The sequence below is a fragment of the Vicugna pacos genome, chromosome 2 (genome assembly GCF_048564905.1).
Source record: "Vicugna pacos chromosome 2, VicPac4, whole genome shotgun sequence".
Taxonomy (NCBI): domain Eukaryota; kingdom Metazoa; phylum Chordata; class Mammalia; order Artiodactyla; family Camelidae; genus Vicugna; species Vicugna pacos.
The window spans coordinates 93,529,146-93,552,112 of NC_132988.1; the positions used below are offsets into that span (position 1 = coordinate 93,529,146).

Consider the following 22,967-nt stretch of genomic DNA (forward strand, 5'->3'; position numbering starts at 1 on the left):
GGGTATGGTCATTGCTATTCCCAGACTCTCTGTGGACTCAGCTAGGGAATATCTATCTATCTATCTATCTATCTATCTATCTATGTATCTATCTAAATCTATCTTGAAAACTGAATTCACACTAATGTGTCCAATTCCAATTCAGTACTATCAGGGTTCATTCTAGTTTGTTTGTTTGCTTGTTTGTATTTATAACTCCCTTCTCCAACAGTGAGATTCTAGTATTTCATTATCCTTAATATAATCACTAACTTGATCTACCCTCTTTAATGGTTCTGGGACCAATTCTGATGTCTGTGGGGTTTTTCCACACCACCAAGCAATTCTCCGATACCAGCTGGGTGGCCTAACAATTTAACTCAATTCTGACACTTCCTGGAAGTATCGTCAGATCCCAAGTGTTAAGGACTCAGTCCTACAAGACTGTTGCCCCTCCCCAACCTACCTAGACACTCCTGACACCAATCTTAAGTCCAGGTGTCACCTGTGATTCTGACCAACCAACTATAGATTGAAGGTTTCAACAATCTCCTCCTTGGTTTCCATTAATTTGTTGGAGTTGCTCATAGAAATGTTTTACTTACTGGTTTATAATAAAAGGATATAACTCAGGAGCAACCAGATGGAAGAGATGCACAGGGCAAGGTATGGAGAAAGGGTTCGGAGCTTCCATGCCTCACCTATCACACCACTCTCCTCGAGCCTCCAACTGTTCACCAACCCGGAAGCGCTCAGAACACCATCCTTTTGGGCTTTTATAGAGGTTTTATTATATAAGCACAATTGGTTAAATCATTGACCATTAGCCATTTGCAACTAATTCAACTTCCAGCCCCTCCCCCTCCCCTGAGGTCAGGGAGGTGGGACTAATCACTAAGTTGGTTCTCCTGGCTACCAATCTCCATCCTTAGTGCTTTCCAAAATTCACCTCATTAACACAACGAATTGCCCTCATCTCAGGAAATTCCAAAGGTTTCAGGAGCTGTGTGCTAGAAACTGGGAGGAAGATCAAATATGTTATTTCTTATTACAAATCTCAGTAACACACCCTTGTATGCAAACACTCTCTAATCCCTCCCCCCAGCCCCTCTCTGCCCGGATGCCCACCCCTCCCTGCTGGGCTCTAACTCCTCTTTCTAGGCTTTTCTTGAGTCAGCCTCTCCACACATACCCCTTCCTCACTGCTCAGGCTCTGACTCTCCAATGCAGGCTGCCCCCTGTGTGATTACGTTCCTTAACTTGCTTGGCGTCTGACACCCTACCCCAGCCCACCCCTCTCCTCTGTAGGATGACCCCTTCACCCCACTTGGACTCTAATACTTGAAACTGGACCACCATGACTTCCCTCAGCACCAGCGCAGACGCCATCCTTACCGTGATCCACCTAATGGCTTTAGATTGCATTATTAGGAAAGGAAAATGATTTTTTAAAAAAGAAATTTAAATTATTCAGTTTTTATTTTACTAGATCAATTCTCTATTGTTTTGACTTTCAAAGCCCTGTAAATCTTAATATTTTATTCTCTATTTCTTTTTTCTCTCATGTCAGATAGGTAATGTGCCGACCTCGTAGCAAGGTTCGAGGGAGGCACATGCCACACAGGTGCGTGAGCACCCAATCACGCTCATGAACTACGAACTACTATTCTTTATTTTCCCGGTCTCTGTTCAGCTCTATGATATCCCCTATAAATCATTTTTTCCCTTCCAGTACTTAGTAGCTCTTTCCCCTCCATTTCTCCAAGGAAAGGTCCATAGTCTGCTATGTCATAGTCTAAGATGGCCAGAGTTGGTTTTGTTGTTATTGTTAGTTCCTGCGGAAAAGGAAGAGAACATCACTTTGCCTCTCTCAGTTGACCTTTTGTTAGAACATGAGATTTACTTCCACGTCTCTGTTGAACTTCTGAATCTGAAGTTTAATTGAGGCTGAACAAGGGAATCAGATCATGGGAGGAGTAATAAATAGTACACATTGAGTTTAAAATTTGAGACACAGCTTAAATTTAGGGTTGTTTACCATTTACTCCAAAGGCAGGAGATTCCTCATATCAGGGGACTTCCCACCTGGGATCCTCAATGCTGCTCCTAGGGAACTTGGGAGGCAAGGGGAATTAACCCAGAGATGATAGTCATGCTGCTTTCTGTGCTTCAGTAATAAAGCCCTTTGTCTCTGATCCAGGAATTTAGTGTCTTCTGCCAGCACCTGTGAAACATTATCAGGCTAAGTTACTAATTTGCAAATAGGCAGAATCAAATCCCAGACCTTAATAACCAATCCTTCATGAGTCCAATCCTTTATTAAAGCACATGATTCTTTATATCAGACCTTCCCTGTTCAAATGATTATGTGGTGTCTGTCTCCTGACTGGACCCTGACTAATATATCAGAGCTACAGAAGCATCTTCCTCATATCCTTAGAATTTTGAAGCATTTGTCTCTCTTAAAATATACTAAACTTCTCATAATGGATTTATGACTTTCTACTAATGCCTCTTCTTCTCATTTCCATCCATTACTGCTCTACTCAGCATCCTTGCTCTTCACTCTATGAACAACAACAATCCTTCTCTGTACCCAGGACACTGAATATGCCATGCTTACAAAATGCCCTTCTTTTGTCCTCTCACCACAGAAAGGTACTTAGTAAGGTGTGTGTGTGTGTGTGTGTGTGTGTGTGTGTGTGTGTGTGTAGGGTATACAGAACTACCCAACCTGTTCCTACTCATTAAAAGTAAAAACTTAACAGGTAGCACAGATGTGATGAGGGCACTATCACAATATCTGATTTTGGCATCAAATATGTATCATCCTATGTAATCGAGACAGCTAAAATTCACCTCCATGTGGCAATCCTGCAAAGATTTTTTTTAAAGGCTCTAAAGTCATACATGTCTGGTTGGTTTTTTAATTTTGCTCTATTATTTACTAGCTAGTTTCGACATCATTAAGTGGGAATAATCATATCTACTTCATCAGGCTATAGTAAAGATGAAATGTATTAACATATACAAAGTGCTCAGCACACTGTCCACTATGTAATCAAGGGGACTCAACCTCCCTATATTTCAGTCAACAGATTACCAAGGCGGAGGCAACTGAATAAAACATGAGCTTTTAGCCCCATTTCATTCAGACGCTTCAACACCTAAGAAAGGCTCTAATTGCCTTCAGGCCCAGAGGAGACTTTCTCAGAGACTCGGTGGGGAGGCCTGACAGGCCGAGCTCAAGGCCTCGTTCCTCAGCCTTTCATCCTCGCTCTGTCTTTTTTCAATCCCTTCCTTGATGTTGGGAGTTCCACCTTGGTTTACCGTTTTCTTTGCTAGGTAATTATTTTCCTCATTTCCATCCTCAGAGGCCTCATTTCCTAGGTGATGAAGACTGCTCCTCGAGGCACAGGTTGGCAGACTTCTGTAAACATCAAGAGAAAGATATGGTTTCTTTCACAACTGCTCAACTAAGTTGTCATAGCAGAAAAGCGGCAAGAGACAATGTTCAAACAACTGGCGTGTCTGTGTCCACTGAAACTTTATTTACAAAAATGAACAGCAGACAGATTCGGCCTATGGCCTGCAGTGTGCTGACCTCAGACCTGTAGTTTCTCCGCCTTTATTCTTTTGACCTAGATGCTGAAGTGTAACCTTGAACTGGCTACTTTTCTCTTAATTTTGGCCTTCAAAAAGGAATGTTTCTCAGTGTGGCTGCACATAATCACCTGGGTTCCAGCTGGGGCTGACATGCCTGTATCTGGGGTAGAGTCCAGGCATTTAGGTATTTTAAGAGTTCTTCAAGTAATCCTAACATGACACCATGGTTGAGAATCACTGGACTAGGTAGTTCAAGCAATGGGGGATGGATAACTGTTGTAGCATTCTGGATTCCGCCTGGGATGGAAATCCCAAGATGTTATATCCGGTGGGTACCAATGTCAAGACAGGGTCAGATGATACTCAACCTGCATTACTGACTGCCGGGGCTGAAAGGGACCTAAGCAATCATCTAGTACCATCTTCACAATGACGATTTCTTATTACGCAGACTTTATGTCATGTAGAGAAATTACTATAAACACTTCCTACCACCCAAATATTGGGTTAAATGCCTGTGACATTTGAAAATCTGTCATAATCTTGCTGGGAGAAGAGAAAATAGATCATTTAGTTAACATACTTTAGCTGTTTAAGTGGTCCATATGGCTGTTTAAATAAGGTCAGACGGAAGAGCAGGGGAGGGAGTAGACGGTGGCCTGTGTGCAGACTGCACCTCTGGCCGTTATTATGATCATCCGGGGCTTCTCCATGTTATTTTAGTCATGCACGGACAGAAGGGTAACTGTCATCCTTAATTTGAATAAAAGAATAAATTGGCTGACATTTCCCTCGACTCCTCAGCACGTATCTGATGCTGCAGTCAGCTCACCAGGGCTGCTCCTTACTTCCTGAACATATTCTGGTTTTCCATGTCCATGCTTGTGCTTTGCACCCCTCCAATTTTACCTGCACCCACCTCCATATGTGAACAAAGAAATCTCATAATGTGTTGTTGTTGTTGCTCTGAGATTCAGAATCTGCCTGACCGTAAACCTACGTTCCAACACCTCTGAGGTGTTTTACCTCAGGGACCTAGTCTACTTGATATTTATATTCAACAAATAATTAGCAAGAGCCTATTACGCGAAGGTATAACAGTAGACTGCACGCTAAGTGCTGCAGGGGACACAGTGATACACCCCAGTACGTGCCCTTAAGAAACTAACATTCTTTCTCCTCCTTTGTGTTATGATCTATTATCGTGTAAGAGTTTAGTCTCCCGACTGATTTGCTCAATGCCTTATTGATCAGAAAGTTTTCTGAGATAAATGAATTCTCCACTGGATTAACTAACTCCCTCAGTCCTTCTCTGTAGCTCTGCTGCTGAGTTTCTGATACAGAATCAGACAGATAAGTAGGTCAGGTTTTGCTAAACTTATTTCTCAGCATTTTCTTTCTCTGAAGTTCACATGCAGTGCAGCAGCTCTTCTGTCCCTGACACAGACAGCTCTTGAATGACAGCTTCTCTCTAACCTCATGGCTTCAGCCACCACTAAGCAAGGACTTCTTTCCTTCCACAGAATTTACTCCATCAATGTCACTTTTGAACTGCCCAGTTTACCATGTATTTCAGATTTATAAAGATGCATAACTTTAAGGAAAACTATTTTTAAAATTTAGTTGATTCTGTTTTTTAATTTCAAGTGGAATGTGTTTACTTTTTTTTAGAAGTGACAATAGAATTTTCTGAGAGTTTATTCAGAAAAAATAAAATAAACAGTCAATAGTTTTGAAACATAGTATACTCATGGTAACTTTAATACCCTGAGCATGCTACCACTTAGAGCAGAACCAAATGGTCACTGAGTCACTGTGAGCCTTCCCAGCTTACCTTAGTTATTTTAAAGGCACAGACATTATACAAGTAGTAGTCACTCACTCATATAAAGCTACTTTAAAATACATCAATTAAATATAATTTTTTTAATCCAAAAGAAATCTCATCAAATGAAACCAACCAGCCTGGGCAGAGACCTAGGGCACTGAATGTGGTTCCCAAGCTTCCCTGGCTTCCCTCTCTAGATGCACCTCATTAGCCCAAAGGAAATAATTACCCAGGGCTGGGGGAAAATAGGCTGGGCATGATGCTGACACCTACATCAATCAATACTGCACATCTTTAAGCGATTCACGAGATACCAGAGTCGCTGAGGCCCAGGAGAAGATAAAAAATAAACATCATACTTTCTCAGTCATTAGTCGTAAGGACAGAGTCTCTGATGGGGGAGTCTCCCATCAGACGGTGCAGTCTTATAAAGATAAAGGTATCTGAGATCCAGAAGGAGGAAATGCCAAAGTTAGGCTTTAACTTCTCATGGCATTTGATTTTTGTTTTACTCCAATTGAAAAAGTAAAATAGAATGAAAATATTCCATGGGAATTTATAATCTAGTTCATAGTAAAACTACATGTCATTTTACTGAATGTTCGTTCCTGAGTAAGAATTAAGATATTATCAACAATTTCAAAAATTATACAGAGTTTATGAAAAGATACCGATCTTGACTTTCAACAAACATTTATGGAATGCCAGTTGTGTACCAGGCATTGGGGAAAAGCTGCCAATCAAACTTTCCCCTTAGGTTTGTCATTGTTTCTCACTCTCTTCTTAGACCAGAATTAAAATCTAAAGAGCCTTTCTGTCGGATTTTTAAAACATCTGTTTACTTGCAAATTACACTTTTAAAAATTCTCCTTGGAATGTATATAAATGCAGAGTTTTACTCCTAGTATATATATTGCTATGACATTTAAATAACAATTTGTAATGTACCTAGTAAAGCTTTTTATTGTTGTAAAATATGCACTCAATTGACCATAAGTGACATTTAGTACTTTCGTCAAGTTGTGTAACCACACCATTAATTAGTTCTAGAACAGTTTCATCACCCCAGAAGGAAAACCCGTGTTCATCCCCTATTCCCTCTTCCTCGCAGACCCTGGTTGTCTCTATGAATTTGACTATTTTGGGTATTTCATATAAATGGCATCATTCTAAACATAGAATTACCCTATAAGCCAGCAATTTCACCCAGGGTACATACCAAAAAAAAAAAGAAAAAAGAAAAAGCCGAAAACAGGTGTTCAAACAAAAACTTCCACACAAATATTCATAATAGCATTATTCGCAGTAGTCAAAAGTGGAAATAACCCAAATATCCATGAGTTGACAAATGGATAAACAAATTGTGATGTACATATATATAGTGGAACATTTTTCAGCCATAAAAATAAATGAAGTACTGATACCTGCTACAACATGGATGAACCTTGAAAACATTAGGATTTTTAATATGTCAGATCATGTCAGCTGCTAATGGAGAGAATCTTACTTCTCCTTTTCTAATTGAGATTCCTGTTATTTTATTTTTTCTTGCCTAATTGCTCTGCCTAGAACTTCTGGTATAATGTTGACTAGCGGAGTGGGCATTTTCCTGAGCTTTCAGAGAAACCTTTCAATCTTTCACCATTTAGTATGTTGTTACCTGTGGGTTTTTCATGAACACCTTTTAACAGGATGAGGACATTCCATTCTCCTTCTAGTTTGCTTTTACCATGAAAAGGTGTTGATTTTTGTCACATGCTTTTTCTTATCAATTGAGATGATCATTCTGTTTCTTTTCCCCTTCATTCTGGTTTTTTTTTTTTTTTTTTAATAACAAAGAGCTTTATTTTCATGGCACTGTTCTGGTTTCTTCAGGCTGAGCTCCCCACATTCTACTACATGGTATATCACACTGATTGATTTTTGTATGTTGAACTATCCCTGTATTCCTGCAGCAAATCTTGGTCTGTCATAGTATACAGTCTGTCTTTGTCAACCCAAATTCTGGTTCTGTAGTTTGTTGAGAGGTTTTTGGATTATTGATTCAATCTCTTACTTACTATAGGTCTGTTTAGATTTTTTTCTTCTTGGTAATTTTGTGTTTCTAGAAATTTGTCCATTTCATCTAGGTTATCTGCTTTGTGGCAGTAAAGCGTATTTTTGATGAATGAATTTGTTTATGGTTCATTCATCCAAAATACCATGCAATTTATCTAATATTTAATATAAAACTTGAAATATGTTTTCTTGCATTTACTTCTCTAAAGCAAAATGTATATAAAATTCTATAAGAGATTTAGACAAAATTCCCCCTGATACTAAGGAACCAAAAATTTCTGATAAGAGTGTGACAGATAAATTTACTTCTAAAAGGCATAAACCTCCTTTACTTTTCTTTTTATTAAAACAAATAATTTCTCACATAAAATAAAACTTCTTTTCTACCTAGAAGCAGGAGTGATAAAGGACTCCTGAGCCAGACTGTCTGCATTCAAATCCCTGCTCTGCCACTTAGTTCTTATATATAAATCTTATATAAATATATAAATCTTCTTATATATAAATCTGGGTGTTAATTCTCTTTGCCCCAGTTTCCTTATCTGTATAAAGGGGGAATAATAATAGAACTTACCTCATAAAGTTGTTATGAAGTTTAAGTGCATTAATGCATGCAAAAACCTTGGTTGCTAGTTCATAATAATCATTCAATAATTACTAGCAAATATTATTTTTCATGTGGTGGTCATTAACTGGGGTTAAAATAAAGAGCAGCCAGACATGTCAATGGAGAAGTTAACAGCAAAAGTCAAGGCAGCAATGCTGGATGATGCCTATAAGAAAGAGCAGTATTTTCCTCTAGATTTATAAGATCCCAGACTAGGAGTGGAATAAATGTTTTGGCAAATGCTCTGTCACTAGAGAAGAAATGCTGTCTTCACTAGTATCCAGGAGAGCACATCCTACTGACTACAAAACTGCATTAGAGGGGCCCTCAAATGGGGTAGAAAATCAAAGGGACTGTTCTAATGAATCCCGTAAAGGAAAGGAAGATCCTCAGAGAAGAGAATCAGTTCCTTTACGCTGAGGTGAGTCTGCCTCCACTGAGGGCGCAGGGAACAAGTGAGTGGAGATGAGAAATGATCACAAGTAGAAGCATTTTCTTTTCAAGTCACAGGTCTAAGTCTCTAAGTCAAGAAGGGATGTACTGGTATGTTTCTGCTTTGGGAATTCTTGTTTGTTTCTTGTACCTTTTCCTCTTCTCTCCCTTACCCTAAATTTGTAAATATATTCTACAGCTGATCCCTCTTTATCAGGAAAATAACTGACTTTATATCCACAGTATAATGAATATATGAAATATTAACATATTTGTCACTATCACTATTATTTTCTTAGTGGCCACATCAGTAAAATGCCCATGGAATTTGTTTTGGGACTAGAAGTACTAAATTTCTTGATTTCAAAGGTAGAAATATTTCATGAGCATTCAAAATCAGCTAAAAAAAAAAGTTTGTTTTAATTCTTAAAAGAAGCAACAAAAAGAAAGGTTACCTTGATATAAAATAAAAAACACATTAACCACAATATAGTATTTAAAAGATGGGAATTTAGTTTGTACTCACTTTATATTAAGATATAAGTTAATGACTTATACCTTAAAAGATTTATCATAAAATGTTACTGCCCAGTGCATTTTTGCAAACAATAAATAATTCACTGAGAGTATTAACATTCACATGTGTAATTAAGAGCTTACAAATGTACAAAACTTTGGGTAATAAACACTTTAAACTTATTTTTCAAACATTCAGTAAACCCATTCCCCCCAAACTGTTTGATTACAAAGAAGCACAAAGGATTACTAACTGTGGCAAAAGGTAAGAAACAAGGCAGGGGCGCAAACACAGACTTGAGAAAAGAGGAACAGCCATACAATTCTGTCAATATCAAAAGACAAAATCAGAACATTTTTAATAATATAAAAGAAAGCAAATCCACATAATTAAATACTAATTAGGTGAAAGAACATTAGAGGGCATAGAACATGTATTTTCTCCACATAAAATTGCCTATCTTAAATTTAATGCAAAACACCATGTTTCAATTCCAATTTAAGAATATCATAACATGGAGTTCTTGTTGAATCTAGATGGAATGAATCTTTAAATAGATCCCAAAGATCCTATCCAGTTTTTATTTGGTCATTGTTGTTTTAACTCTTTAACGTTTTTCTTTATTCATTGGACTAAGCCAATTCTAGAAATAAAATCCTCAACCAAAGCACATATATGGCAGCTATTTCTGAGAAAAACTAAATGCATAGTCTTCAGTATGTCCTTAAAACAGTGGTTGTGGTTAAACAAACAAATAAAAATTACTGTAACTCATGTATGATAAAGTTACGAAGTAAAACGTTACAAGTTTTAATCCAATGTATTCGCACTGTAATAAAAGCAGCCTAGATAATGTGAGTAAAATGTGCTTGATTATTAAGAAACGAAACTCCCAGTTAGCGCTGGGTTGTGTTCAGAAGCAGTGCATTTGTCCTCATATTTTGTATCAGGAACATATGTTCACAAGCCACCAGATGCAGTTTTGATTTACTAAGAAATGAAAATATTTAATCCTGGTTTGTCCGCTCTTTCCTCCTTTGTTTTAACATCTTCACTTAGAGATCAGGCACTTTGTGCCCAGGAATGCGGCCTTGCTAATTTACTAAAAACATACCCATTGATAGTAGAATAATTATACTAAATTCATAAAGGAAGATGATATCTTCATTTAGAAAACAAAGCACTAAGTTATAATTTTACAGTCACAACGCAAGCCCCAGCTCTTCCTAGGCACAGTGGAGCAACCTAAAAAAAACAAACAAAAAAAACATAGGTGTTGGGTTTGTAGGTAAGAACGCTGATAATACCACACTAGTCGGTGAAACACTGAAACGGTCTGTACTTATAGGCAAAAGAGCTGCTGCCCCCACCCTGCTGCCCTAGCCCCACCGCTGGCCCTGTTCCTTCTGAACAGGACCTCCCTCCTGATGCCAAAGCTTCACCAACTAAACTGGTTTGGGTATAGAACATAATTATCTAGTATTCACATCTCTTTAAGGGTGATCTTTTTTCTTAATAGCTCTCAAATTGTTCTACGTGAAACCCTATTTTGGCCAAAATGATGCACAATATGGATGTGAGGGAATGCTAAATACCTAAAGTAACTTTGTGACTACCATGTTGAAAATACCAGGTACTACCCAGAGAGGCCGGGTAACAGAAGTGCTGTCGCAGAGAGAGCACACAAATACACCGTATGCCCACGATCTGCTTCCTCTGGAGGAACCGCTAAGTTTGGATTTATTGCTGACCTTCTCCGCATGGCTGGAAAGTGTAAACCCACTCTACTCCTTTTTAGCGGAGGGAATGAATAATAAATACCACCCATCCAACTCCCTAGGAGTGGAAACAAACCTAGTGACTAGACTCTATGACAGTGAGAAGTGCAAGCGAAAGGGGACAGAACATAATCATCACTTATGGATGAGGAAAATCCTTAAATCTTTGTCTTTTGAGTACTCTAGACACAAGGAAATTCATAGTGAAACTAAGTGTGGGCAAGGATAGTTTTTAAAGGGCTACTGTGAACACAGTAAGAATGCACAGCAAACTATGTATCTGACCTAAGAGAATTAAAACATTAGCATTTGTGGGGGGAGGGTATAGCTCAGTGGTAAAGCATATGCTTAGCATGCTCAAGATCTTGGGTTCAATCACCAGTACCTCCGTTAAAAAATGAACAAATAAATAAATGAAAATAAACCTAATCACCCTCACCAAATTAGCATTTGAGAACAGATCACTAATATAATGTATTGAGAAAGTTTGTTTTGTACTTATATATATGGAGGTATGTCATAAAGTGTTTTTGTCAAATACGTGATATTAAAATGATTTCTTGGGGGAGGGTACAGCTCAAGTGGTAGAGTGTGTGCTTAGCATGCAACCAGGTCCTGGGTTCAACCCGTCAGTCCCCAGGACCTACACTAAAAAAGTAATTAAATAAACCTAATTATCTCCCTCTTAATAAAATAAAATAAAAATACATGAGAATAGTGCTTAAAAAGATGTTATTAAAAAAACAAAGATTTCTTAATCATTTTGACACCTGCACCCCAGACCAATGAGTAGATTTTAAGAACACATCCAACTTCAATTGTAAGAGAATTCTTAGTTGTTCTCCATTTGAATCAATTGTTTTGGTTTTGATCACTGTTATATCTCCTTGAACAAATAACCTATTTTAAAACCATATATACTTACAGTATTCTAGAAGTAATTCCTATGTCAATTAAATCAAAATGTCTGCTTGTAATTAACAGCTTTCCTCAAAACACCCAAGACACTAAAGTCTCCACATTGTGAATAGTTGCTGTTGTTATGAAAACCAGCTAGAAAGTATAGTTTAGAGAATTCATTAAATATAATGCAATCACTTCCTGATGTGGATCAAGGCTGGTAGTGGAGTGGGTGGTGGCTTAAGACTTGGTCATCCCATTTCATTCCCTGTACAAATGTCCTCTTGTCCATTTGTTGGAACATTAAATGGAAAACATTTACTTTTCAGATACTATGGTTTTAAGTTCACATTTAGGTGCTTTAAAATAGTAATAGAGATGGCTTGCAGACCAAAGAGCTATGTGGTCACATATTATTAATTCTGATACAGAGTGATTCAGCATAAAGTATTAATTATCTGTAATACCAAATCTGAAATACTGGCCAATCGACTTCCTTGTGGCTTAAATCAAATACATCTCAGAAAAAGATTCCTCTGTCTCTTTTGGGGTTCCTTTGTTGTCATTCACAACTACTTCTGCCATGGTGGGAGACTGACGGTAGGTGGCCACATGATTTCTAATGAAATTCCAGAGTTGAAGCCCTCAAATTATGCTTTCTCAACCCTTCACCATGTGAGCTCACTTAAGAAAGAAACAAGATCACAGTCATACAATCTAAGTCTCTTTTTCTATCCTTCTCTTCATTTTAAAACACTTTATATCCTTTATACTCATTTCTCATCTTTCTCTCCGGTCTTGGAAGGTAAGATTGTTTCCTCCAGTCTGAGGAGTACCAGCCTTTGCCCTCAATTCTGTTTCCGTCCTACATTCAGGAAAGTGCCCTTCAATTTTGCTTTCTCCTTCTAGTCTTGAATTTCTTTCAACTCTCTTGTCTTCATCTCTATTGTGAAAAAGATCCTAGACTCAAATCCTAACTCTCCCATTTATCTACTGTGCGATATTGGGTCAGCTATTTAATCTCTCTGTCTCAGACCCCTCATGCAATATCATGGGGAAGTAATAGTATTTACCTTATAGGGTTGTTGAGAAGATTTAATAAGTTCTTTAATGACAAGTGCTTGGAATAGAGCCGGGTACATAAAAGGCACTCAGTAAGTGTTAACTTTCTATCATCATTTAAAAATTGTACGCCCCTCTAGCTCCCACATTTACTTTTATTCTTCTCTTTACTTTTTACACTGGGTGGTGGCTTCTGCTACTATCACAATCTCAAAGGTCCTGACAACTTCATGAATGACAAATTTTCTTCATTCTTTCTTACACTGTTGAAACCCTCTCTCCTCTCTTTAAATGCTCTATTTCATTATCTACTAAGATGCTATCTGATCTTTCCTTTGCTGTTTTCATCAGAAGCTGCATCTCTACACAAGCCAGAAAGCATATAAAGAAAGAACAGACAGGACTTGGTACCATCTCTTGAATCCATCTATATATTTAACACCTCAAGCCTTACAACAGAAGCAACCTTCTAAATGTTTTCCTTTCACCCAACCTTCTTTTCCCTTGCTCCTAATCCAACTTACTCTGTCCCCAGCTGCTGACACATGGACTTTCTATTACTGCATCTCTCTCTTGGTTAAAAGTCTCCACTGGTTTCTTATTACCAACCTCTTAAGATTGACCATCACAGACCTCCATCCTGAACCCAGCCTTCCTCTCCAATAAGAACTCCAACTCTTCTCAAGCACGGAGCCTTATAACCAGCCATACTTCCTTAATATAGCCTGCATATTTCTGTTTTAGTCACATTTTTTTCATGTTTTCTCATACAAACTTCCCCTTTCCTTTTACTTTTTTGAATTGGATTGACTCATTAAGGCTTAAATTAAATCCCACTTCTTCTCAATGAAACCTTCTCAACACCCGTTTTCTTTCTTCTCTTTGATTTCCTATGCGCTCACTGCCTGTACCACAGGGCACTTCATACCAGCTGCTGCACAGGGTGGATCCTCCCCTTAAACGTGCAGCTCTCACCTAAGCAGTTAAGTTCTATGACAGCAGGAATTCTCCTAAGTTTTGTTTTCTTGACAGCAGTTACTGTTGCTCCTTGTATATAGGAAAATCTTGGCTCAATTAAACATTTCAGTGTCTTCTGTATATCAGATACTAAACTGGGTGCCAGAGGTACAAGATTCATGGTTCTGTTCTTGATGATGATGGAAACAAAGATCTCAAAAGATCTTTCTTAGAAGTGCTAGGCAAAAAAAAAAAAAAAAAAAAAAGAAGTGCTAGGCATTGCCCAGACATAGACAGAATTCTTCCTGTTAATAAGCCTGCTGATCAAGTTTCTCACCTGTTAATGTAATTTTAGGATTCCCATCTTTAATTAGGTTATGACCAGACATTTGATCTGCTCCCATATATCAGTGGTATGAGTATGTAAAAATTATTATTCATTTTTTTGTGACTACCATCTTTGTTTCTTATTTTCCACAATCTCCCCTCCCTTAGTTATACAGCCTTCTTGTGGTCCTATCAGCTCTATCAGTGCTAGAACATCTCATCAATTCTCAGCAAGCAAATGGTGGCAGCTAATAATAATAATGATAATAATCATCATTCTAAGTGAAGTAAGCCAGAAAGAAAGAAAAATACCATATATCACTCATATGTGGAATCTTAAAAAAAAAGTAAAAAGAAAAAAGAGGACAGTAATGAACTCATTTACAAAGCAGAAACAGATTTGCAGACATAGTAAACAATTTTATGGTTACTGGGGAAAAGAGGGTGCAAAGGGACAAATCTGGGAGTTTAAGATTTGCAAAAGTTAACCACTATATATTAAAATAGATAAAAACCACATTTCTTCTGTATAGCATAGGGAATACATTCAATATCTTTTAATAACCTTTAATGAAAAAGAATATGAAAGTGAATGTGTGTGTGTGTGTGTGTGCACGCGCGCATGACTGGGGCATGATGCTGTACACCAGAAACTGACACACTGTAACTGACTATACCTCAATAAAAAGAAAAAAAAAAGAAAAACAAACAAATAATAATTTCTCTGAGTATTAACTTAGACTTTAGAGGTAGTTTTGGATTTTAACTATACTATAAAATTAAACATTCCCTCTGTTTTCTTATATTTAATTAAGAGATGATTTTACTATATTTCTGCTATAAATTTTGGTATTGGATATAATTGAGAGATCTGTTTTACCAACAGAATTGTTTTAACAAAACAGAGTAAGTGTCATGATGGAAAAATGAAAGGCCATACCTGGGTCCACTCATTTGTCTGGGGATCATAAGCTTCCACTGTATTAAGGTAAGTCTGTCCATCATACCCTCCGACAGCATATAACTTATCACCAAGTAAACACACCCCCACAGCATCTCTGCTGATGCTCATAGATGCCACTGCAGTCCACATATCTGTTTTGGGATCATATCTGAAAGAAAATTTTAGAACTGGAACTGACATTGTTCCCACAATGTTTGACATAAAAATAGTTTTGTCCTTTAATCCTATCTTATGTCTTACTATCTGCTATAGAAAGTACATTTGAACATAGTTTTAGAGAAAAATATCAATATTCTCCTGAAAACTTTTAACTTATAATTTTGCAGATGCATAACACTTAAACTAGTAAAAAGAGCTAATGTAAATGTTTACAACTGCTTTAAGGTTTTAGGTTGCCTACCAAAAATTTGAGGAAACCATTATATGAAGCTCCAGGTAAGATGACTTACAGTCTCAAACATCGTAACTCTCCATTTTTGGAGTTTCCTATTCATTTCATGAAGTATGTTAAGTAGAACTGCCCAGAATTGTCTGTCTAAGAGCAGAAACATCATGCTAAGATGGTCTATATTGCTTCCAATACTTCTTGTATCAGTGAACAACTTTTCACTGGGTGCAGCCTGCATTTTATGGCACAAGGTATTTTTTCCTGGATTATAACAGGTAACAAGCATAGTCTGAATTATTTTCTCCTGAACACAGCTGAAATGCAGGTGTAACTTCCCCGCTTTTTCAAAAACCACCAACCAACTCTACTTATCATTTCATAGAAAGTACCTGTTATCATCAACAAACCTTCATTTCACTTCTTGTTCTTCCTCTGGTCATTTATAATTTATTAAATAATACAACACACACATTCATTAACTTCCCACTGCTCTTTAAAGTCCAAAATCCTTAGTAAGGCTGAAAGACTCTACATGGTCTGCCCCTACCTCCCCTCACTCCTTTCCTGCCACTCTCTCCATCACTCTGTTCTCTAGTGACAGTGGCCGCCCTCCACTTGACTGAATGAAGCATTCCTTTTCCTCTGGAGTGTTCACACATGCTCCTATTGACTCTACCTCTTAAATCCCTTCAGCTCTCTCCATTCCATTAAACACAGCAGATGGGAGCCTGAACCACTGTCCAGAGCTTCCAGTGACATCAGGCTCTTTACCTGGCCCTATATTTGAGTTTTGAACAAGGATGACTTGTTCAACTTTTTAAGCCTTATTAGCCCTTCATTTTGTTATTTCATGTTACCTCACTTTATATAAAAATATGTCAGAAGTGTCCTTCTCCTTTTCACTTCTTATTTGGCCTCTAGCTCCTAATTCATTTGCTGTGAAATTCATCAAACTCCTTTCCTTATTAGGTACAATGTCCAGTACAAAATAGGTACACAATAAGTGTTTGTCATATGATTCGATTAATAAATTCTATAAGCAATTCTAAAGTTTGAGAGAAGACTCTGAACGGGCTGCTGGAGACACACCGAGAGACGGCCTGAGCAGACAGAAAGCACGATGTTTACAAAGCTCCTCAGGAACCACCTTCCCATGGTGGCTGCTCAACAAAGAATACCAGTTAGTGTGGAAATGGCAGAGGCTTATATTTGTCTTTTTATTCCTAGTTTTCCTTCACAGGAATTTACCTCTCCACGCAGTCTGAGAGTCTGGAAGTCAAGTTGGACGTGGGAGCATCATGGCCTCCGATAGCATACAGCAGTCCATTCCAGGTCGTGACTCCTACTCCCCCTCGCCTTTTTGACATTTGTGCACAGAGTGTCCACTTATTAGTATGAGGATCAAAACATTCTACTGACTTGAGGCAAGAACTTCCATCACGACCACCAACTGCATAAAGTCTGTAAAAAAGAACAAACAGCATGATAACTAGGAGACAGTGCTATTGTTATGCTTAAGACAGAGGTTATTATGGTATTTAACTGGATTTAAGATGACGTCAGTTAGAAGATACACTGTCAATTTATGTGACATTAAGAAAGAAGGCATGTCACCAATTAAGCAGCATGTGTATATATCATATATTATTCTGTACAGACATAAAAAAGATAACAAACTCACATGAAAGCAAGGACAACTTTTTCACAGCTGCCATCTGCTTCACATGCTACCATTGACTGTAAAATGCATCGCAATTTTAGAGATGTTAAAATGAGTCTTAGAATAGATAAAATATGGTGTATAAATATACCATGGCATTTCTTAAATAGCTAAGATAGGACTTGGCGATAAAGGAAAGAAACTAACCTTCTTTGAGCACTTACCACAGGCGAGGCACTTTACATGCATTAATTTAATCATTACAATGACGCTATGACAAACCATTTATATCCCTGTTTCACCGGTGAAGAAACTGGGGCTCATGGAGATTAAGAGGCTTGCACATGGTCACACAGTAAGAAGCAGAAGAAGGCTAAGAGTTATATTAATGTACAGTTGTACAGTCAACTGTCCTCTGGGATATACTTGTAACAGTAAAACATTAGAATAAAACTATAGACTGAAATGTATTGATCTCCTAGGCAATGTTTAGGACATTAACACACTATATTATCTAAAATAAATATGTAAGTCAATTTTTGTAAATCAATTTTAATTCACTCTCAATCAACATACTGCACTAATTTAAAAGTCTTTTTATTCTGAGCTTAAAATATACATAAAATATTTAAAATATTTGAACATCTGAATATTTTTTATTAAGCATAAAAATCTTATATTTGCTGCTCACTTGAGAAGCTCTTTGTAGATATTTTTTCTATCAGTTTTTAAGAAAGAATAATAAATTCAGTTCACTGTTTGTACAAAAAAAATACATTTTGAATTTATGGATGCCTTTGTTAATGTTTAGTTATTTTTTATTCTCAGGAAATAATACTTCAACTATGTCAAATTTCTGCCCATTAAAACTCTATTTATAATTAAATATACATTATTTAAAAGACAAGATTTCATAATTTTAATTCATGAAGTACCTATGCCCCTCAACTGGTTTTTAAGATGACCATATCTTAAACAGCAAAATATGGTTGTAGCAGTATCTTGTTCTAAATTTATACTGTATTAACAGTATGCAATTTGAAATTTATTTGAAACTTTAATCTGTTAAAAATTTTATTTGTTAAAACTACTTTTTGTGCTACTGTTCTTAACATTAAGCTGTCCTCATCTTTAATACTTAGCAGAATAATTATTTAAATATGTATCACAGAATATTAGAAGGTATCAATAACCAGAAGATGTCAACAACTAAAAATACATGTACACACACACATACTATAATAGGCTTCAAGGCATCCTACCTTCTTGACAGCGAACTCTTCCTTGTGAAAAGTGGTGTAGTACAGTGATTAAGAGCACGAACTCAGAGCCCAGCTCTCTGGGTTTGAATCCTGGTTCTACTGCTTATCACTTACTAGCTGTGACTGTGGAAAATTTATTTAATCTCCATCTGCCTGAATTACATCATCCATAAAATCTATAAGCCCTGCCTCACACGATTATTGATGATCAAATTTAAAGTATTTTGAACATTGCCTGAGGCATGGTAAACATGGTATAAGTGTTTAAGGGGAAAAATAAATCTGTCTCCACTGGCCCTCTTTTAGAAAATGGCATTTTAGGAGATGCTAAATGTACAAACAGTGTTCATACTGAGCTAATGTTGAGGGCTAAAATGTATTATTGGTAATACTTCCTGATGAATCATTATCTCATGCAATGGTTCTCAAACTGTATTCGAAGACTAGGACTCTGTGGAGAACTTGAGAAAGTCCCCAAAATGGTTCATTTGAAATTCAAGTTTAAAAAGTAGTTTTCATTTTCAAAAATATCACCTAGCTCAATTAAATGCCATGCAAGATTCAGAACTCAACTTTCTTCCCCAAGACAGTAACCACTACAATAAAAAGAGAGAGATTTTGTCAAATTGAGATAGTATCATACTATATATCTTAAAATAAGATTTAGGTTTTGCCTGACTTCAAAAATTATGATCAAGAATAGAAGTGGTTGGTAGAGATTCACCTTAGAAAAAAAAATTTCTACTACTTTCAAACCACTTGAGCAATTTAACTGAAGAATTTCCTGAGATTCCAATTAAATCGCTCTAGTAGTTAAAATAACTATTTCCATTTTTAGCTTCTTAGAACTGTCAATCAGGATTTTCTTCATACTAGACAACAAAACCAAAACAAGGTATAGAAGTAATCTTTGTTTTTTAAAACAGATTATTCTTCTACACTGATTTTTATAAGTAAACATTATAACTCAAACATGTAATAAATTTAAAATAAGCTTTTAATAAACTTGAACTTCCATTTGCCCCAAGTATTGAGGTTTTTACAAGATTTCACTTGAAAGAGAGATTCTGTTGCCAAAGTACTTGCAAGCCAGTGGCTTAACGAAGCCTGAGCAGTTGGAAATCTAAGTAAAGCTTCTTTCTGTCAAACATGGTAGGAATGAAACTTAACACTTTGAAATTTTTAAGATCAAACTTATAAAACATCAAAACAGTTCTTCCCTAAAGAAACAACTGTTTTTCATCAGGAAGCACTGTAAAGTAATTTAAAATAACAAAAACAGCAGTTAATCCAGGCTTTTCATTTTACAGATTAAAAAAATTGAGGCACAGTGAAATGATTTATTCTAAATCACAAAGGACTGGTAGAGAGAAGATACAAAATTAATTTTTTCAATCAACTGCCTTTTTAAAAAAATTAACAACTTCTATTTTTTCCAGATTCTGGATATGTACCCCAAAATGGAAACTAACAAAATATTTTAAAATATTGTTACTTTATTTTAGAGCAAGCTTAGGAAAACGCTGGTTGATGGATTAACATATCCTCTCCTTGGAGTGATTAAAGCACCACTGCATCTGACTGGCACCACAATATTCTTCAGCCAGGTTGCACACTTCAGATTTACGTGCTGGGTAGTGTGCTAGGTATCAGGAATAAAAAGTCAGACCAGGTCATGCAAGACCATGATCTGCTATAGAAGATGGACTAGTCAAAGACTGCAATAATGGAGTGGTACATGCTGCAGTACAATTATACACAAATTATCTACAGTAAAATTGGTGAGGATGGAATGGACAATGAGTGTAGCAGGAATGAAAAGACAAAAGTGGAGACTGGAGAACGTTTTCTGGAGGTGATTTTTGAGCAAGTTTCAAGGATACTGAATTTGCCAGGTAGGAAAGTGGGGGAACAACATTCTAAGACAGATGGTATGGGTTAAAAGACAACAGGAGTGTGAAACAGTGTATTTTTCACAAATAGATTAGTTCTGCTGAGGTGTATTAGGCACGGGAAGAGGAGAGAGCAGAGGCTAGAGAGGGAGACAGAGGCAAGATTGTAAAGGAGGCTTCATCAGATAAGCTACTGAAAGCTTTTAAGCAGGGAAGTGACATGGTCCTCTTTGTGTTTTAGGCAGAACACTAGGTGAGTCTCTAAAATGAAGAATGAAAGGGAGAGAGTTCAGGTTAGGGGCAAAGTGACCAGTTTGAGAGACAGCCCAATAGACCAGTTACAATCACAATGTAGGACAGACTGTACTCTCAAAATCAACTTACTGTTTAGTAGATAAGATATTCTTAGCTTCTGATATGATTATTAGGTTGTCTCGGAATTATACTAAATACATTGTGCTTCAGGTAGGTTAAAGACCGAAATACTGAATTCTCATTAGAGTGCAAGAAAAGATAAGAAAGTAAGATACTTCTATGCCCAGAAGTCCAGGGTACTATAGGTCTGGAAGTCAGGTTTTAGAGAATGCACTTACTCTTTTGTCCTCTATTAGAAATAAATATTTCTAGCCAGACACAGTCATTTTTTTCAATATCTATATTCTTTGGTGGCTGACTCTTCTACCAGGAATTAGGAAAGAGATGTAGTGATGGATTTTGAAGTTATTTCTTTAGCTAAAACAAATGAGAGGAGGGGTACTGAGATCAGATGCATTTAAAAAATGGGTTTCTATTTCTCTATCATCACTTGTAAGAGTGCTAAAAAATAACAAAAATATTGGGCCCTGAGGAAACAAGATCTTAGGTCATAAAATATAAAAATATCACCAATATTTTCTCATTTTTCTTTTAATAATCAATAACAATCTTACAAATAATTTTAAACCTGTATTTTAACCTTGATTCTTTCCTCTTTCTGGAAATGATGATAAAGTATTTTAAGTGAGTAAAGCTATGCAACAAACAACTTTTATTTAATAACCATGCAGGGCTTCATTTTTATGGAAGAAAGTCCTGCAAAAGAAACTATGTAGTCAGCCTCTGAGTTACCAAGAACTATTGGTGGTGGCTCTACCCAAATCTGTTTATTTACAGCAGGCAAAAGGCAAAAAAGCACTTCTTCCTAAGTCCATTCCAGTTTTCAGCAGTTTATTGAGATAAAAAGGAAGTAAAAGCAAGAATAAATCAGTAGAAGAGAAGGAAGGAATTATTCAGGGAAACACTGAGAGAGAGTACACAACTTCTAAAAGACCGTAAACTTTTAGATTCAACAAAGACTAGTTTTGAGAACTATCTGGGGGATTTTGGGAGTAGGGGTGAAGAGGAGAGCTCTTCATGACATATGAAACACTGAGACAAAGGTGGGGTGAGGCATCATTTGAAGTTCTGCTGTACATTATACATGTAATGACTCCTAAGCATCTTAGAGAGACTATAATAAAGATTTTAATTGCTTTTCAAAAACAAAATAAAAAAGACCATATACTTTTAAAGCTACATAAACCACTGGATTTTGACTACATTGAATATTTTTATAAAATTTTGCCACTCAAAATGATAATTAGAAATTTATAATATCTACACATTAGAATGAAAGACTAACTTAATGTTGAGCTATTTATATTTAGAACTAGTATAAAAAGAGACTACCTTAAAGTTTGTTTACATCACTCTGAAAGTACTTCTCTCATGATTTATTTCTATATATCTTTAAGTTGGACAGTAATGTAGCTTGATAAATTTTTATTGTGTTTTAACTGGAACTTTAAATATTTCCTTACTTTCCACTTAGCACTGCCACACCTACTGTGCTCCTGGGAGTGGACATGGTGGCAACAAAATTCCACTGGCGAGCCTGAGGGTCCCATCTTTCCACTGTGTTCAGATAGCTCCAGCCATCATGCCCTCCTACTGCATACATAGGACCTTCCAGCACAGCCACGCCTACAAGGAGACAGGAGAGAAGCAATGACCTAAAAATCACATCTTAACTGAAATAAAAATACAACGAACTTTCAACATGCAAATTTAACTAAGCAAAAATTTATGATAAAGATACCTGACTTCCTCATAGCTTTTCTCAGTAGGCAGGTGAGTGAGTGAGGAGGAAAAATAACACTGTAGCCCTGGTCTTAAAAGTTTTAGAGGAAGTATTTTGAGGTCCAACAGGACAAAGTTATTTAAAAAAGTATACAAGATGTACAGATTGCCATATTTAAAACACTTCTCAATAATTCGGATTTACAATATATTTGAAAACAGCAATTTTATTCCTTTCCCTCTTTAATTCAAATTCTTGAGATTCTGCTGTAGTTAGATTTGATACCACAATCTATTGGTGTGATTCATCATGAGGCAACCGAGTCATATTCATTTGTTCATTTATTCAACAAATAGCTATCTACTGAGTTTCTACTAAGTGACAGATACTTAATAGAACATAACAGGTAAGGGTTCTACCCTGATGGACCTAATATTTTAGTTGGGAAACAGATGCAAAGTATATTTCAGGTATTTATAAGAAAAAAGGAACAAAGTAAAAGGGTAGAGAGAATCAGGGGAGACCTCCCAGATAAAGTGACATCTGAACAAAAACGTGAAAGAAGTTAAGGACTCTAGACAGGAAAGTACCTGGGGGAAGAGGAGGTGAGGTAAAGGAAACAATATGTACAAAGGCCCTGCGGCATGCTTAG

The 22,967-nt window shown here is 36.7% G+C and overlaps 1 protein-coding gene and 1 non-coding gene across 5 annotated transcripts in view; both read right to left on the minus strand.

Moving 5' to 3' along the window:
• Positions 1 to 1,304: 1,304 nt before the first annotated feature.
• KLHL5 (kelch like family member 5) overlaps positions 1,305 to 22,967 on the minus strand; it is a 77,807-nt gene continuing 56,144 nt past the window's right edge. For 3 of the 4 annotated variants that reach the window (XM_072945096.1, XM_072945088.1, XM_072945100.1), the window contains 4 exons: positions 22,056 to 22,218; positions 16,652 to 16,864; positions 14,992 to 15,163; positions 9,001 to 10,272 (listed from right to left, as the gene is read on the minus strand). In XM_072945096.1, coding sequence (XP_072801197.1) covers positions 10,216 to 10,272; positions 14,992 to 15,163; positions 16,652 to 16,864; positions 22,056 to 22,218 — 605 coding nt within the window. In that variant the 3' untranslated portion in view covers positions 9,001 to 10,215. Of the gene's footprint in view, positions 2,204 to 3,309; positions 3,410 to 9,000; positions 10,273 to 14,991; positions 15,164 to 16,651; positions 16,865 to 22,055; positions 22,219 to 22,967 lie in introns of those variants that run through there. The other variant, XM_072945085.1, reaches the window with a different exon arrangement.
• On the minus strand, positions 1,544 to 1,644 carry LOC116276787 (small nucleolar RNA U13). Its single transcript, XR_004186292.1, has one exon. It is a non-coding gene; the product is annotated as a small nucleolar RNA U13 (small nucleolar RNA).